General features: G+C 46.8%; 1 protein-coding gene across 1 annotated transcript; it reads left to right on the forward strand.

The window, feature by feature from the left end:
• The first annotated feature begins 911 nt into the window (after nucleotides 1-911).
• LOC112819671 (transmembrane epididymal protein 1A-like) lies at nucleotides 912-1,799 on the forward strand. The gene has a single exon (XM_025866602.1). It carries the CDS (start codon nucleotides 912-914, stop codon nucleotides 1,797-1,799), a length of 888 nt encoding a protein of 295 aa, XP_025722387.1.
• The last annotated feature ends 14,428 nt before the right edge of the window (nucleotides 1,800-16,227 follow it).

The raw sequence follows: 16,227 nt of genomic DNA on the forward strand, positions 1-16,227 counted from the left end.
GGCTCTGCTGTGCTGGCCGCTAGATGTGATACCTGCCTGTGTGGTTTCACCCCTCGGAGCCTTAATGTCACCTATAACATTTGTTTAACAATGACTCTCTCATAGAGTTGTTGAGGGATTTAAATGAGGGAAAAAAGATTTAATATGGCTGGCACCAAGAGACAGCCAATGTAAAAATGTCAGCCACCGCCCCTTAATTACCTCTTTCCCTAGGGGCGCCTGGGTGGCTCAGTTGGTTAAGCGACTGCCTTCGGCTCAGGTCATGATCCTGGAGTCCCGGGATCGAGTCCTGCAGCGGGGTCGGGTCCCGCATCGGGGTCGGGTCCCGCATCGGGGTCGGGTCCCGCATCGGGGTCGGGTCCCGCATCGGGGTCGGGTCCCTGCTCGGCGGGGAGTCTGCTTCTCCCTCTGACCCTCCCCCATCTCATGTGCACTCTCTCTCATTCTCTCTCTTTCTCAAATAAACAAAATATTTTTTTAAAAAATTACCTCTTTCCCTCCCCTCTCTTTGTGGTGGGTGGGGCAGAGAAGAGGGAAGAGAAAGGGAAAACTAGGACCTGCAGCGAGGTGCAGAGGCTGGACCCCAAGCTTACACAGCGAGGTGCAGAGGCTGGACCCCAAGCTTACGCAGCGAGGTGCAGAGGCTGGAACCCCAAGCTCAGCTGACCTAAGTAAGGATCAGAGTGAGGTGAAGTGCCACATGGCTGAGAGAGATCCCACCCAGGGAGTGGCTCAGATGCTTCCAGCACAGACGTATGTCCTTTCATGTGTGGGAGGTAGGGGTGGAGTTGGATCAGGAAGATCTCACCGCACCTTAGAAGCAGCAACTCTCTTTTGTGAGGAGAGCGCTGAGAGGTTGCTGCTCACCTCCCTGCTCTCGCTCTGCTGGCCCCAACACACACACCGAGACCATGGGCACCTTCCAGGGACACCTGCTGGCGGGGATATTCTTCTTCATCTTCTGCCTCTACTACTCAGTGATGGTGTCCTTTGCCCTGCTGCGGGGACAGAGGTCTCTCAGCTCCCCTTTGCCCCCAAGGGAGAAGCAAGGACACAGGTGGTGGCAGCTGGTACCTGTGCAAGGGACGATGAAGTTGGTCATCTCCCTGGGTGGCATCATTCCTGAGTTCTTCTACCCCCCAGGAGTAAACCGGATGAGGATAGTAGACTGGGAGGACCCTCGGCGGCCATTCTTGTTCTATGACAACTGGGATCATGTCACCATGTATGGGTTTTTCATGCTCAGCGGCGTGGTGGACATTGTGAACCAGTCATGTCAAGCATGGCAGAACGTCAAGCTGGAGCGAGCAGCTGAGGCCCTGGCCTTCTGGGTGCTGACACTGCTGATGGTTGCCCACCTGGAGAACAAGGGCACCTTGGAGATCCGCGTGCATGGGCTGTTCGTAGCACTCACTTTCCTGGTTAGCCTGGTGCTCACCATAGAGGTCTGGGTCCCTGACCAGCCCGCGCTGTGGGTGCTCAAGACCTGGATGGGGCTGGTGCTCAGCAACTGGATGCTGCAGCTCTCCGTGCTAATGTACGCTCCTCCCTCAGGAAAGCCCTGGAGAGCAGAAAACCCTGGGGACCTCGCCTTCCTCACCATCTTCTTCTGCTGGCACCTGGGCTTGGGAGCGGCCATGCTGGCCGCTGTCTATGGTCTCTGCAGCCTCTGGCACCATCGCTTCTCCTCCTGGAGGGAGGTCCCAGGTGCCAAGTACCAGCTATGTCCCAGAGGCTACGGCAACGAAGAGCTGGAGAAGCTGGGGACAGAGGCCATGCTTCAGGATGGGGGCATCTAGGTATAGAATCTGTCTTTGTGCTCTGCCTGTTGTCACGAGAGTTTGGAGGGTGCCCACGGTGCACGTAGCCCGGAAATGTCCTGGGATCTACAATGTGGCCTCCTGTCACGGGAGTCACCTTCCCTGTTCCTAAATAAACCTTTCAGCTCCTCGGAATACTTCAATCTGTTACTCTGTTCTCTCCAGGTCGGCCACTGTTCAGTATGGTTCCTGACCATGGACTTACATGACGTAAGGACAAAGTAGGGCTTCTCTCTGACAGCTTTTGGGATCCAAGAGGAGGCAACGAAATGAGGAAATAGAGGGAGATAGAGAGTCACTGGAGACCCGGGGGACGGTTCTATCAGTTTGAAGCAGAGCTGGCTTAGTATGTGCAGCTCAAGTGTTTAAATGTGTGAAGGGGGGGGTCCATTTTTGCATAGTGGTGACGACTTCTGTTTTCTTCACTTCTCTCTGTGTTTTATGTACACTAAGTGTGGCAGGATGAAGAATCTGTTTCATTGTTGCTACAGTTGTTTTTAATCTAGACTGAATGAGGCCACTTCTGCCTTCTGCGGGAGCAAGGGCTGAGGGAAAGAGGGTGACAGTCGATTAGCAGGGGCTCAAGTCTGAGAGAAAGGGGGCAAAGGAGAAAGGGAGTCCCAAAGGTGGGTGTAAGAAACAAGGATGACTGAAATGTAATTTTCAGTTGCTCGGGTTTTGCTGTGATAGAAAACTCCATTGTTCCAACTCTTTCAGTGAAGTCTATGTTACAAGTCGTGTGTGTGTGTGTGCGTGTGTACGTGTGAGTGATTCTGGGGCAAGATCAAAGAAAAGGCCCAGATATCAGTTGGTGGGGGGCAGCAGGGGAAGAACTGCTCTGAAATGTGTGGTGCAAATAAGCCCGGGGTTCTGAAGATGCAGGAACTCGGAGCTGAGAGAACACTGAGAACGCCAGCCCCCAGAATGTGCAGAAATTTTCAGCCAGTCATTGGGCTTCTCCCAGAATGAGGAGAGAAGGTGCTAGTAAATTCCTATACTCAGTGAAATATCTGAAAGCCAATTCTATAAAAATACTTACCGCTGGATAGAACCGGAAAGCCACCGCTTCTGATAGCATGAGTCTGCATATGTGAGACGGATCCATCCAGCACTTGGAGATGTGAAGAGGCAGGAAGAAGGGAGGGGTGCCAGCCATGGATGTGGAGAAAGGACCACAGCGCAAAGCTCCCTCGGGCAAGGCAGTCGTAGTGCCGCCAGTTAAGAGTTCAGGCAGTTAGAAATGCTGTCCTCAGAGACCAAAAAGCTGTAGGAAGCATAGAGAGGTGTTTGCATTTGCAAGACAGAAGACAGGCTGCACACTGCCTTCTGAAATGTCACCGGACCGCCCCCTACACAGCGTGCAGGTGCATGGTTAATCGGCCCTGGAAATTCCAGGACCAGAACCTGAGCGAGGAAAGGGATGGCAGTGGGACAAGGGTCTGGCAGCTCACACCAGCAGGGCTTGGAGGGGAGGAACTCTCTGGATCTAGAGGAAGAGCAACATGTCTTCCTGCAGCAGCTGGAACGAGGCCAGCCCCAGCTTCCTTCCCAGCAGAGCACGAACCAACCTAAGGAGAGGCCAACACCTTTCTTTCTGCCCCCACCCTAAAAAGTCCAGAGGCAGAGCCAGATTTACCCTGAAGCTAATAAAGCTTAAGCTTCAGGGCCCCTCACTTTACATCTCCAAATGCAAAGCCCTGGGAGGGGCCATAGCAAGGTGTTCACATAATCACCTATCACTGAAAAATTGCCAAAGATCTTTCTGTATTCTTTTTTCTAAAGAGGTAACTCCTACTTTAGGTATAACTTTAGGCTCCGCAAAACCTGGCTTTGCCTCCACCCTCAAGGCTTAACACAGTTTTACTTTCAAGATGCCTTGTGATATACATCTCTTAGCCTGTTAGTGGCTAACCCTTATTCAACCCTTATTTGAGGACAATGAGAAGACTCTTTCTCCTTCAACTTGGAAATAAGAAGCTTAAACTTCTAATGACATCACCAACTGACTGAAAACCATCTGCTAGAGTAGAATCCGCCAGTCAACAAATCCCTCAGTGACCTGTCATCAGCTGCTGGGCCTGGTTCAATAAAGAGGAATCGGCCAGGCTGGGGACTGATGGCTGGGGGGAAAGGTAGGGAGTGATATACAGAGGTGGGTCCTGTTTATCTTCCCCTGTGCTATGCAGGGGAGTTTTCGTCCCGTACATCTGGCCCTTGCCCAGTGTATTAGTCAGGGCTCTCCAGAGAAACAGAACCAATAAGGTGTGGATAGATAGACATGTTAAAGAATTGGTTTATGAGCTTGTGAGGGCTAGCAAGTCCAGAATAGGCAGGGCAGGCCAGCAGCCCAGAGACCCAGGAAGAGTTAATGTTGCCATCTTGAGTCCGAAGGCATCCTAAAGGCAGAATTCCTTTCTGCTTAGAGCACCTCAGTCTTGTCTTTTAAGGCCTTCAACTGATTAAGTGAGGTCTACCCATATTATGGAAGGTAATCTGCTTACTCAAAGTCTACCAATTAAATGTTAATCACATCTAAAAAATACTGGCACAAGGCAACATCTAAACCAGTGTTTGACCAAACAACTGAGGGCCATGGCCTAGCCAAACTGACACATAAAATTAACCATCATACTCAGCATATGGGAACATGGCCACTGAAACATAATTTACGGCAACTGTGTTTGTCGTGACTTTGGAGACCTTCCAAAATAATAACTTCATTTTAAAAGAATTTCATCAGGGTGCCTGGGTGGCTCAGTCAGTTAGGTGTCTGACTCTTGATTTCAGCTTAGGTCATGATCTCAGGGTTGTGAGATCAAACCCCGTGTCAGGCTCTGCGCTGGGCATGGAGCCTGCTTAAGATTCTCTCTCTCTCCCTCTGCCCCTCCCCACTTGTGCTCTCTCTCTAAAAAAGTAAAATAAAAAATTAAAAAATAGGTGGCTGGGCGGATGGGGTAACGATGACGGGCATTAAGGAGGGCACTGAATGTAATGAGCACTGGGTGTTATATGCAACTGATGAATCACTAAACTCTACCTCTGAAACTAATAATACACTATATGTTAATTGAATTTAAATAAAATAGATAAATAAATAAATAAAAGAACTTCATCATTATAAGTTCTGACTGCAGTGTGACTATGAGCATATAGTGCTATATGGCCTTCTTCCCTTCCCTGTTCCCTCTGGAGAAAGATAGTGATGGGTATACATAAGTGACATTTATTTTTAAAGATTAAAATCATGTTTAGAGAGGGTTTATTATTCATATTATGCATTTTAGACATCTTACAATATAGCAAAAAGTATTTTGAAGTATTTTGAAATCCTACCATACTGCCCCCACCCAGAATTAATTGCCACCTGGGAGGGCTAAAAGGGGAGGAAGTTATTTCAATCAGAGTGGATGATAGGGTTTCTGTATCAGAGATGAGCCCTTTCTTGGTGATGACGAGGGATGTGCCTGATGACTAAGGTGTGGATGAGTAAAGAGGCTTGGGGTGAAGGTCATTGAAGATGAAGAAATCCAGAGGTGGGAATCTAGTGTTGTGGGAAGGAATGGAGCAGGGATCCTGACAGGGCTGGGAAGATGGCAGCGTTGGGCTGGAGAACCCCAGAGCCCAGTCCCCGGTGAATCTGGGGGTGTGTGCCTGGGGGGAGACCTAAAGCATCAAAGAGGGCAGAAGGCAGAAAATGTGGCTAGCATGAGCTTCAAGAAGGAAGTGATCGGGGTTAAGCAGAAATGGTAACACCTACCCCACAAAGGTATTGTGAGAAATAAATGAGGTGCTGCATATGCAACACTTAATTCAGAGCATGGTGTACAGTAGATGTTCAATCATATTAGTTCGAGAGACTGAGTATACAAATGGGCAATGACCAGATTATATATAAAAATAAAAATCTGACCTACAATCTGCAGCATCCAGTCCAGGAAACCAACCCATTATCTACAGTAACCAGGCCAGGAAGCCAGCCTGCTACCTTTAAGTCAGACCATAGAAAGTCAGTTATAGCTATCACTGGTAACCAGCCGGGAAGCCCAACAATAACCCCTGTAACAACTGACCCCAAATGGGCAGGACTGGATGAATAACTAACTGCTTCCCTCATTTCTGCCCTGTTTCCAACCTAGGACCCACCAGAGAAAGCCAAATATGCACCTCTAACCAATCACATAGGTTACCCCACTTCTAGTTAGCCTGCCTGCAGCTTCCCCATGCCAACAGCCTCCACTCAGGGCACATCTGAAGCCTCCCCTTTTTTCCGCTGTAAAGCTTTCCCAATCTCCGCCTGGCAGAAAGCAAATGATGGTGGCTGGCTCCCTTATTATAGCAAACTCTTGAGTAGGTAGCCTTTGCTTGGTCTTCATTTATTTCTACATGTTCAATTCTTTCATTTATTCATGCAAGCAGTTATTCAATATTTATTGAATGTCTACACTAGCCTCCATGCTAGACCCTGAGAATAACAAAAAGACCCAGATGCCGGGTCTCTGACTCCAAGCTGATTATGGCTCAGTGGGAAAAGAAGGGCAAATAAACAGCAAGCTAAGTGCAGTTTGAAAAAGGCTGTAATGAAGGGCGGGTAAAGCAGACTTGGGGATCAGGGAATGCTTCCAAGAAAAGTGATGTCTCCACAGGAACTTGAAGGATGAGTGTGGCCAGGGGAAAGGGGGTTGGGGAAATACTCAGGAGAGGAGGAAAGGGCCAAGGGAAAGTCCCCAGGTCATAGCATAAACATTGAAGGAAGTGAACGAAAGCGGGACGCTTGGACCTCAGTGTTTGAGCCTGGAGTGGCAAGCCATGAAGGTAGAAATGTAGACAAGGGTCAGATTCCTTCTAGACCCCATGAAGGAATTGGGTGTTTACCTTGAAGCCAGTGGTAGTGATCAAATTTCCATTTTGAAAATGTCACTCAGGCTTGATGTGGAGTGAGGCATGGGGGGGTGCAGGGAGGGGCAGACCTGGAAGCAAGGAGACCAGCCAGGAGACTGACAGACCATGGTGCTAGAGGAGGAGAGAAGAGCTCATTTAGATGGTTCCTGACCTGGGTGTCGTGCCTGCAGGTTGGGAGGGTGAGAGAGGGGGGAAAGCCAAAGCTTGGACCACTGAGGAGGAAAGTAAATGCAATCACTGAGAAAATGAAAGTCAGGACCAGGGGCTGGAGAAGAGAGGAATTCTGATGGAAGATGTGCAGTTTGAGGTGTTGTTCCAGAAGAAGATGTGTGTATGAGTCTGGAGCTCAAGAGAAAGGGATGGGTGGAGAGATTTGGGAGTCATAAATGGCTCTTAAAGCCATTTCTGATCACCCAGGGATGGAGGAGCTCATCGAGGGAGAAGGGAGATGGAAGAGGGTTTGGAACACAACTCTGGGAGGCACTGTGTGTAACTGGGAAAAAGAGAGGCACTTGTAAAGCAGACCAAGAAAGAACAGCCCAAGGAGGCAGGAAGAAAACCATGCGCTTGTTGTAACACAGAAACCAAATACTGATATTGTTCCAAAAAAGTTACTCAACCAACAAAACCTTGTTTCTTATTCCCTGTTCCTCCTTCCTTTCCTTCCCCTCCCAGAGAAGGATGGCCCGTGGGACACTGGGAGGGAACTCACTCTTATGAGACTAGTGGAACTGGTCCTGCATTGCCCCACAGTGTTGCCCAAGCTGCATCCACAAAATGCAGGTGTTGGTATGGGTCATAAAGAAAACTGGATGATGAAAGAATAAGAAGAAATGAACGTGCTCAGGACAAAGATTTGCCTCTGAGTTATGCCAGCTAAGGATTGTACCAACATCTTGGTAAGGCAGGACTGGAAGTTAATTCTGGGACCACAGTGAGCACCTTTCTCCTTTGATGAGTGCACATTACATAGTTAACTATTTAGTTGGTTAGTCCTGGTTATTGAGTGCCTACCCTACAGCAGGTGGGAACGGAAATCAAATTTCCTCCCTCCTCACTAGCCTGTGTGTACAAAAGGGACCACAGAAAGGATAATGATCCATATTTCAAAGACCTCCAACCCTTAAAAGTCTCACCCAGATATCCCTACAGATCTCTCTCTCTCTCTCTCTCTTCCTCGCTGTCCCTCTCAATCTCTCTCTTTCCCTCTCTCATTATCTCCCTGACCCTCTCCCTTTCTCCCTACCACCTCCCTTCTCTCTCTCTCCCTCACCCTCCCCACTACCTACACCTCCCAACAGCCTTCTGGCTTCTGGGCGCAACCAGAGATTACCCCTCCCCCTATCTCACTGCCGATGGTGTCCTTGGTAACGAGGACGCTTTCTCCTCTACTTCGCAATTCTTTGAACACACAGGGCAGAGCCCACACTCAACCTGGAGAACATCTTCTCCCTGCCCTGTGCACCCACTCCCATGGCCCTCGCGAAAACAGTTCCATAACTTCCTCCAGCAGCCCCCCTCTCCCAGCACGAAGTTCCCAAGAAATAGTCTCCAAGAGACACGATGTGCAATCTCCATGTGACAGTATCATCATGGTCTTGCAAATCAACTAGTTGTGGACAGAATCTAGGATTTTTTTTTTTTTGGTAGTTCTGATTGTGTTACCATGTGCAAGAGAAAGAATACAAGTGATACGCTTGATTTTTTATTTTTTTAAAGATTTTATTTATTTGAGAGAGAGAGCGCGAGCGAAGGGGGTGGGCAGCAGCAGAGGGAGAGGGAGAAGCAGACTCCCCACCAAGCAGGGAGCCCGATATGGGGCTCGATCCTAGGACCTCAGGATCTTGACCTGATCGGAAGGCAGACGCTTAACCAACTGAGCCACCCAGGTGCACAACGCTTGATTTTTTAAAATGAAATCAACATTTTAAAAGTTTGCCAAGAGCACAGAACTAGCTGGTAAACTGTGAGAAATGCAAGCAGCCCAGTTCTGCCAGGTTGTCGTCCCCCTCCCCCCCACTCCACTGCCACTCTCTCGTTAAAGGGCTTCTGGCCCGAGACGAGCGGGGGCGCCAGGGCCCCACAGCCCCGCGTGCGTCCCTCCCCCCTCTCAGGGGGCTGAGCCCGACCCTCAGCTCCGCCCAGGCCAGGGGCTGCAGGAGTCCGGAGCTGGGGAGTGGATTTCCCAACGTGCGCCCCGGGGAGGAGGAGCGCGCCGCCCCCGCGCTGTGGCAGCGGCCGCACCTTCTGTTCGGCCCCGGGCCTGGGAGAGGGCCGGGAGGATGTGATGGACCCGCCCCTCCTGGGTCACCTGTGTCCTGGGCGCCTGGCGCCGCACAAGATTGGGGACGGACGCGTAGGCTGTGCTGGGAAGGTGTCCCGCGATCCGCGTGGGTACCCAGAGTGAGGCCCCAGCGCATCGCAGTGCCCTTCTCCCACAACCCCCGAAGGTGAGGGCCTAGTGGCCCTTAGTCCTCACAATTCACACACCTGAAATGAGGGAGATGGATGAATCATGGATTGATTCATCCAGTCACTCGCGCATGCCAAAATGTTTCTCTAGCGCCTTCCAAGCACTTGAAAGGAAAGATTTCGGTGCTGAAGACCCCGAACAGGCCGTGGTGGTTTAGAAAATAAGCAATGACCTTAGAAGAGCAAGTATTGATATTTAGTCCTAAGTAATCTAAACCATCTCCTCCTACATACTATTAAAGCAAGATTCCCCTGACAAATTTCTGGTTGAAGGTAACAGCCAGTTCCTGGCAGGATGGCTGAGATGGCAGATGTGGTGACCATAGGTCAGAAGAAAAACCACACATCGGAAAGGCAAATGATAGGGATCCATGAAGGTCCCAAGTGGGAACAACAAGGCTTAATGCCCCAAGAATAATGCCCAGTAGATCCAATTAACAGGGAAGCCTGAGACAATGACAATAGTTTGCTCTATATTCAGTGTGAGAACTATATATATATATTTTAGTAATTTGATACTAGGCGCACATTTAAGAAGCATTCCACACAAGCCTACATTTACACACAGGATCTACATGCAGGCAAAACTACACACCATTTCCTGCAGGCAGGGTCAAGTTCAGAAATTTCTTTATTTTATTTTATTTTATTATGTTATGGTGGTCACCATTCATTACATCACTAGTTTTTGATGTAGTGTTCCGTGATTCATTGTTTGCATATAACACCCAGTGCTCCATGCAGTACGTGCCCTCTTTAATACCCATCACCAGGCTAACCCATCCCCCCACCCCCTCCCCTCTAGAACCCTCAGTTTGTTTCTCAGAGTCCATAGTCAAGTTCAGAAATTTCTATCAGTGGTCCTACCAAACTCAATGCCCTCTTTGTATAACATACTTTGTAAAGCCCCTTTACTATCTAGAAATGAAATTCATAGATAATATAATCTACCTACAGACATAATTGCAAAAACTATATATAAATATATAGATATATATCACTATAATATCTGGTGGTGTCTCTCAGCCAAAGACCCTCAGGAACACAGTTGTAGTTGAACGTTGCAAGGAGGGAGAACTTTGTACCACCTTTCATGTGGTAGAAAGGACTGGTAGGATTTAGGTTTGTGTTAGGTGACTTCAGGGAGGATTCACAGAAGCAGTGCTTTGCTTTGGCTTGGATGCTGTCAGGAAGCAGGAATCGTTCTATAATTGGACCTTTTAATAAATGTTATCCAGAAGGAGGGCAGACTAGAGCAAGACTAAAGCTATCATCAGGGGGCGCCGGGGTGGCTCAGCTGGTTAAGCGTCGGCCTTGGGCTCAGGTCATGATCCTGGAGTCCTGGGATCGAGTCCTGGCAGCAAGTCCTGCATTTAGGCTCCTTGCTCAGCCAGGGAGCCTGCATCTCCCTCTGCCTGCCGCTCCCCCTGCTTGTGCTCTCGCTCTCTCTCTGACAAATAAATAAAATCTTTAAAAAAAATAAATAAAGCTACCGTCATAAAGGAGAAGACCTCACTTGTATTAGCCAAGACCAGGAGATATTTAGTCACTTCTGTGGTTTGGACCATGTTCCTATTTTGTCTGTGCTCAGACACCATTACAGAGTGCTCTTGTTTTTATCTAGATCCATGAAGGTCACAGAGCAGCCTTGTCAAATACTGGTGTTCTGTGAAATTGCTTATACGCAACAGGAGAACACAGTGTGTTCTTAGTGCCAGGCTGGCTCCCGGGTGTCAGGGACTGCTTTTCTCTTTCTCATATCTTAACTGAAATAAAAAGGAGAGATAAAGGTGATCATAATAAAATAATATACATTTCCATATATAAATACTGTAGCATAACTCCACTAGATACATAATAGAGTCAGATGGTTGCAACTCCTTATTTGAGTCAGTTTGGATTTAAAAGTAAGAATATTAGAAGTGTTTCCTTACAGTAAGTACAGAAGAATGAAAGAGAGGTTCCAGTTAAAATCAGAATTAAAGTTAGAATTAAGATAAATAAGGAGCACTTGGGTGGCTCAGTCGGTTAAGTATCCGACTCTTGCTTTCAGCTCAGGTCATGATCTCAGGATCGTGAGATTGAGCCCCATGTGGGGCTCTGCGCTGTGGCCTGCTTAAAATGTTCTCTCCCTCTGCCCCTCTCCGGGCTTGTGCACTCGCTCTCTCTCAAAATAAATAAAATCTTTTTTAAAAAGATAAATAAGAGCATGCCATATTTATGTGTCTATGATAACAGAAAGAAGGGATTAACCTTAATGGAAACAGGAATAACATGTTCAGTAAATTACAGGCTGACAAAAATGATAATAGAAGCAAGAACAATAGTGTCATAATAGTGTTGACTTTATTTACATGAGCAGTGATGAAAAAATTCTTTCTACGTGATGTGGAACAAGGTAGTATCTCAGAGATCATATCGCTTGTCTTGAAATTTCAATATTCATTCAAGGCACGCCTTCTAGTACTTAAGACCTTGATGAGCATATACAATAAGCCCTAAGATCATGCATTTTTTAATATAATGGGATTTGCTCCGGGCGCCTGACCAGCACTGGTTCCCAAACCTCAGTCTCCAAACTGAGGGAGACTAAAAAGATAATGACACTTACCCTCCAGGCTGGGTGTTAAGATTAGAGATAATGTTTGAAATGTGCATGGTTCATGGTGCTCTAAAAGTTAGCACTGTCATCTTTTCAGTCTGTGCACGCACGCACACACACACTAAAAAAACAGATGGGGAAAGAGGATGTGTACTCACTTGGGTCTCTGTGACTGCAAGGACTGGGCTTGATTGAATGCGTGTGGTCATGTTTTCGGGAGAGTCCCAGGCAAGGCTGTTGCAGGGCGGTGCCAGCCAGTACTGGGAGGGGCTGGGGGCTGGAGAGGACAGGTTGAACATAACTGAATTGGGACTCGCTCAGATGATATATGGAGAGCTGTGTACAACACGCTTTCATATAATTACCTCTATGCCTTTTTGGGGGATAGTACAGACCTCCTGGAAAATAGTTTCTTTGTTGACATCACAAAGATGCAACCCTACGTTTTACATGGTTGAGTTTCGTACCCCATTTATTTCATTGTGGCCTGGGCTTATTTTGTGTCATCAGGTGGTGGAGAATAGAGGCTGGATTGGAAAAGAATACAAAACATCTTTGAGAAATTAGACCCTCAAAGGTTGACCTCTTGGGACTGTATCAGAGGAACAGTGAAGATTCTGGAAAACAGCAAGGAATCCAAAGTCAAGAAACTAATACACAATTTTCACAAAATATTTTTCTTTGCATTGTGCTAAACATCTGGTGCTAATTTTTTTTTTTTAAAGGCCTACAAACCCATTGCCAACAAATTGTAGCCGAGGCTCAATCTGTGGTACATGCAATGACATTGGAAAGGGGAATTGTTTTTCTATGGAATTATTTTTAAGAGTTTCGAACACTGTCAACACCTTTGTAGCCATTGTCAGTAACTTCGAAAATAAATTTCCACTGTGGCCGTTTTCATTCCTTAACCTTCTCCATGTGAGCAGAGAGCTTCCTTATTCTACTGGGGCTCTTGTCTGCTAGTAACAAAAAATGAGCTTGCTTGATCTTGTTACATAGATGACAGTCAACAGCTTTCACCAACTCATCAATTTTTCTTAGAACAGGATCATCAGAATTAGTGGAACAAAAAATCATGTCAACAGGACTTTTTCCTGTTGTTATTCTAGTAACCTGTTGTTTGCTGGTAGTTTGAGTTTCTTCTACTATGGGCTGCCTATTCTATTTTGCAAGCATTTATATTATTCTGAAAGAAAACAGCAACAACTTTACCTTCTACTCAAAGATGTTTGTTTTTTACATCCTGTGAAAATTCTAGATTTCAAACTTTTTCTTTAAATCTCAGATGAATGATAGCCCACCAGCATAATAAATGCATTTTTTTGTAACACCTTCACTGTATCTTGAAAGGCCACTGTTGACTTAAAAAGAACTGCAGAACTGACATGTTGGTAACGGTTCGCATGCAGGTGGATATAAAACCAGATTTTCAGTATTCAATGGAATGTTGTTGGCTGTTTTCCTTTAGAGCTGACATTTTGTCACACGTTAAGTCAGCGTATTACTATGTAAGTGGGGAATCAGCATGAAGAGGACAGCTAACACGCGGATTTGGTGGTTCCAGTAATAAAGAAGGATCGCTGTCAACAACTTTGAACTCAGTGAAGTTTTCAATACAACACAGTACAACCTTCCCTCGACGTACGCAGTTGCTTCCTAGGAAATTTGGTACTCACTAAACCTTGCTTTAAAAAAAAAAAAAAGGCGAAAACAAAAACAAAAGACAAAAACAAACACTTTGTGTTCATTTGTAAAATGGGATTCATTCTGGGCTCAAATAATTATAAGCAAGTGTTTCATCTACATAGTCCCAGGTTCTGTTAGATTCTAGGATTGGATCATTATAAACAGGTTTTTCACTTACATGTGAAAGTCCTGAGGGACACAGGAGAAATCTTTGCCATGCTAATCTGGCCCCACTAAAGGCTAGCAGTAACCCCTACTCATTATGACCAAAAACAAATAAAAATTTTCAAAATACCCCTGGGAGCCATATTGTCCTGCAGAGAACCACTAATTTTTATTAAGATAAAAATCACACATCTGTGGTTTACAATCTAAGTTACACATGATTTATGTAAACATATAATCATATAAACATGATCAGGGCTGTTTTAAGAGCTTTAAGAGGCTCAGGCCCTTAGTTTGGAGGCCCTAGCTTACTTATACCAAGCATATTAAAATGCACACTCACCCTACAGTTAATACCAATAGCCAGACCTGGTATGTGCCAGGCATCATTCTAAGTGTTTACTAACAACCCTCTAAAGTAGGCATTATTATGTCTCTTTTACAGATGAGGAACAGAGAGGTTCAGTGACTTGCCCAAAACTACATAGTTAGTAAGGGGTGGAGCCAAACTAACAAAGCTAGGCACTCAGATGCCAAGATATTGTGGCCTACATAGCTCTTGTAGTTTACATTTAAGAATAATTATCACTGGGGGCGCCTGGGGGCCTCAATCAGTTAAACAGTTAAGTGTCTGCTCAGGCCCAGATCTGGGAGTCCTGGGATGGAGCCCCACATTGATTTCCCTGCTCAGAGGGGAGTCTGCTTCTCCCTCTGCCCCTCCCCCTGCCCATGCTCTCTCGCGTAAGCTCTCTCTCTCGAATAAATAAAAATCTTTTAAAAAAGAATTATTACTTATGAGTTAGTTTAGCCGCAGATGATTTAACCTTTGTCAATTTCAGTTGTAGAGTTTTTGTTTTGTATTTTGAGCCAATCCATTAATGTGAAGTCTCAGACATTATAATCAGGCCTTTTTTTTTAATGTTAGTCACCATACAGTACATCATTAGTTTTTGATGTAGTGTTCCATGATTCATGGTTTGTGTATAATACCCAGTGCTCCATGCAGTACGCGCTCTCCTTAATACCCATCACCAGGCTAACCCATCCCCAAACTGTGGAAAGAGCCAAGATGCCCTTCAACAGATGAATGGATAAAGAAGATGTGGTCCATATATCCAATGGAATATTACTCAGCCCTCAGAAAGGATGAATACCCAGCTTTTACATCAACATGAATGGGACTGGAGGAGATTATGCTAAGTGAAATAAGTCAAGCAGAGAAAGTCAATTATCCTATGGTTTCACTTATTTGTGGAACATAAGGAATGGCATGGAGGACATTAGGAGAAGGAAGGGACAAATGAAGGGGGGGGAATCGGAGGGAGAGATGAACCACGAGATACTATCATAAGACCCCTGAAAGGCCCCAGAGGCCCAGGACCAAGCCTGCACTGTCTAAAGCCTACAACAGCACCTTCCATGAAATTGGGAAACCCTCGCGGGCACTCACCTTCTCTCTTCTGTTTTTAATGTGTGTGTGTGTGTGTACGTGCACGCGTGCTGAAAACAATGACAATGGCTAGCTTGTACAGCCCCGTGCCCCTTCCAACTGTCATCTTTAAGTTTAGCACTCACCCTGTAGGGTAAGTGTTATCTCAATTTATAGATGAACAAACTGGTGTCCAAATGACTGACTCGTTGAATGTTCCACAGAGCTTAAGAAATGACAGAGCTGAGAATTTGATCTTGCTCCTTATGGCTCCAAAGCCTCTGCCCTCCCCCCATCCCTGGAGGACTATTTGGGTCCCTTGAGGCTTTCCTGTCTCCTTGCCTGATACCCCTTCCCCAGTAGTGAAACCTCAGTAGGTTCCAGTTTTCCTGCCACCCAGTTCCCATCTGTAAGATTTCGCAGCGCCTGGTTCTTTCTGCACAGCTACTATCATCCCGTTCCAGGGCCCCATTAAGCCCTCAGACTCCTGTTAGGGTGCAGCCACCTACAAAGGTTGTTCTGGATGGGGACCCCAGAGGACGATTTTCTGAATGCCAGACCTTATCTGCTCTTCTTGTCCTGGGCACTAAAATCGCCCATCACTTCTCTTGACCGGGCTCTCTTCTTAGAGATCCCTTCCCCCACAACCCCAGAGTCCATGACTGCACCAAGTGGCTCCTCATCCTGGCTGCCTGGACCCTAGAAGATCCAAAGTTTGGGGTAGGGAGGGGCAGATGTTACCAAGTGGTTCCCCTCTCTTGAGACAGACTCCACAGGCCCTTTACCTAGAGGTCTCAGAGAATGAGGCTGAAAGAGCCACCTCTTACTGGGCATGTGGTAGAGAAAGCTCAAGGAAGGGAGTGCAGATGCCGGCAGAGAGAAGCAAACATGAGAGAACTTGCAGAGCCAGAGAGAGGAAGGAGGCAACAAGAGAAACTCGGTCCCCGCCCCTCCAGTCCCCAAACCTTCCCAAGCTCTCCCACCCTTCCTATCTTTAGGCTTCGTGAGATCTGCCAATATCCTTCCAATAAATGCCTTTCTTGCAACCAAAGTTGCCTGCATCTCTTATTCAGCCCTGCTGCAGCCCTAATGTGCTGAACCCCGGAGAGGAGCACAAAGGACCAACTCCTTAGTCCCGATGCCACCCCCCT

The sequence above is a fragment of the Callorhinus ursinus genome, unplaced genomic scaffold, assembly GCF_003265705.2.
Source record: "Callorhinus ursinus isolate GAN/ISIS: 27379988/994484 unplaced genomic scaffold, GSC_fseal_2.0 scaffold1, whole genome shotgun sequence".
NCBI classification, from domain to species: Eukaryota; Metazoa; Chordata; class Mammalia; order Carnivora; family Otariidae; genus Callorhinus; species Callorhinus ursinus.

Excerpts from the sequence above, each read along its gene's own strand:
- LOC112819671 (XM_025866602.1), top strand. The coding sequence starts at position 912 with ATGGGCACCTTCCAGGGACACCTGCTGGCGGGGATATTCTTCTTCATC.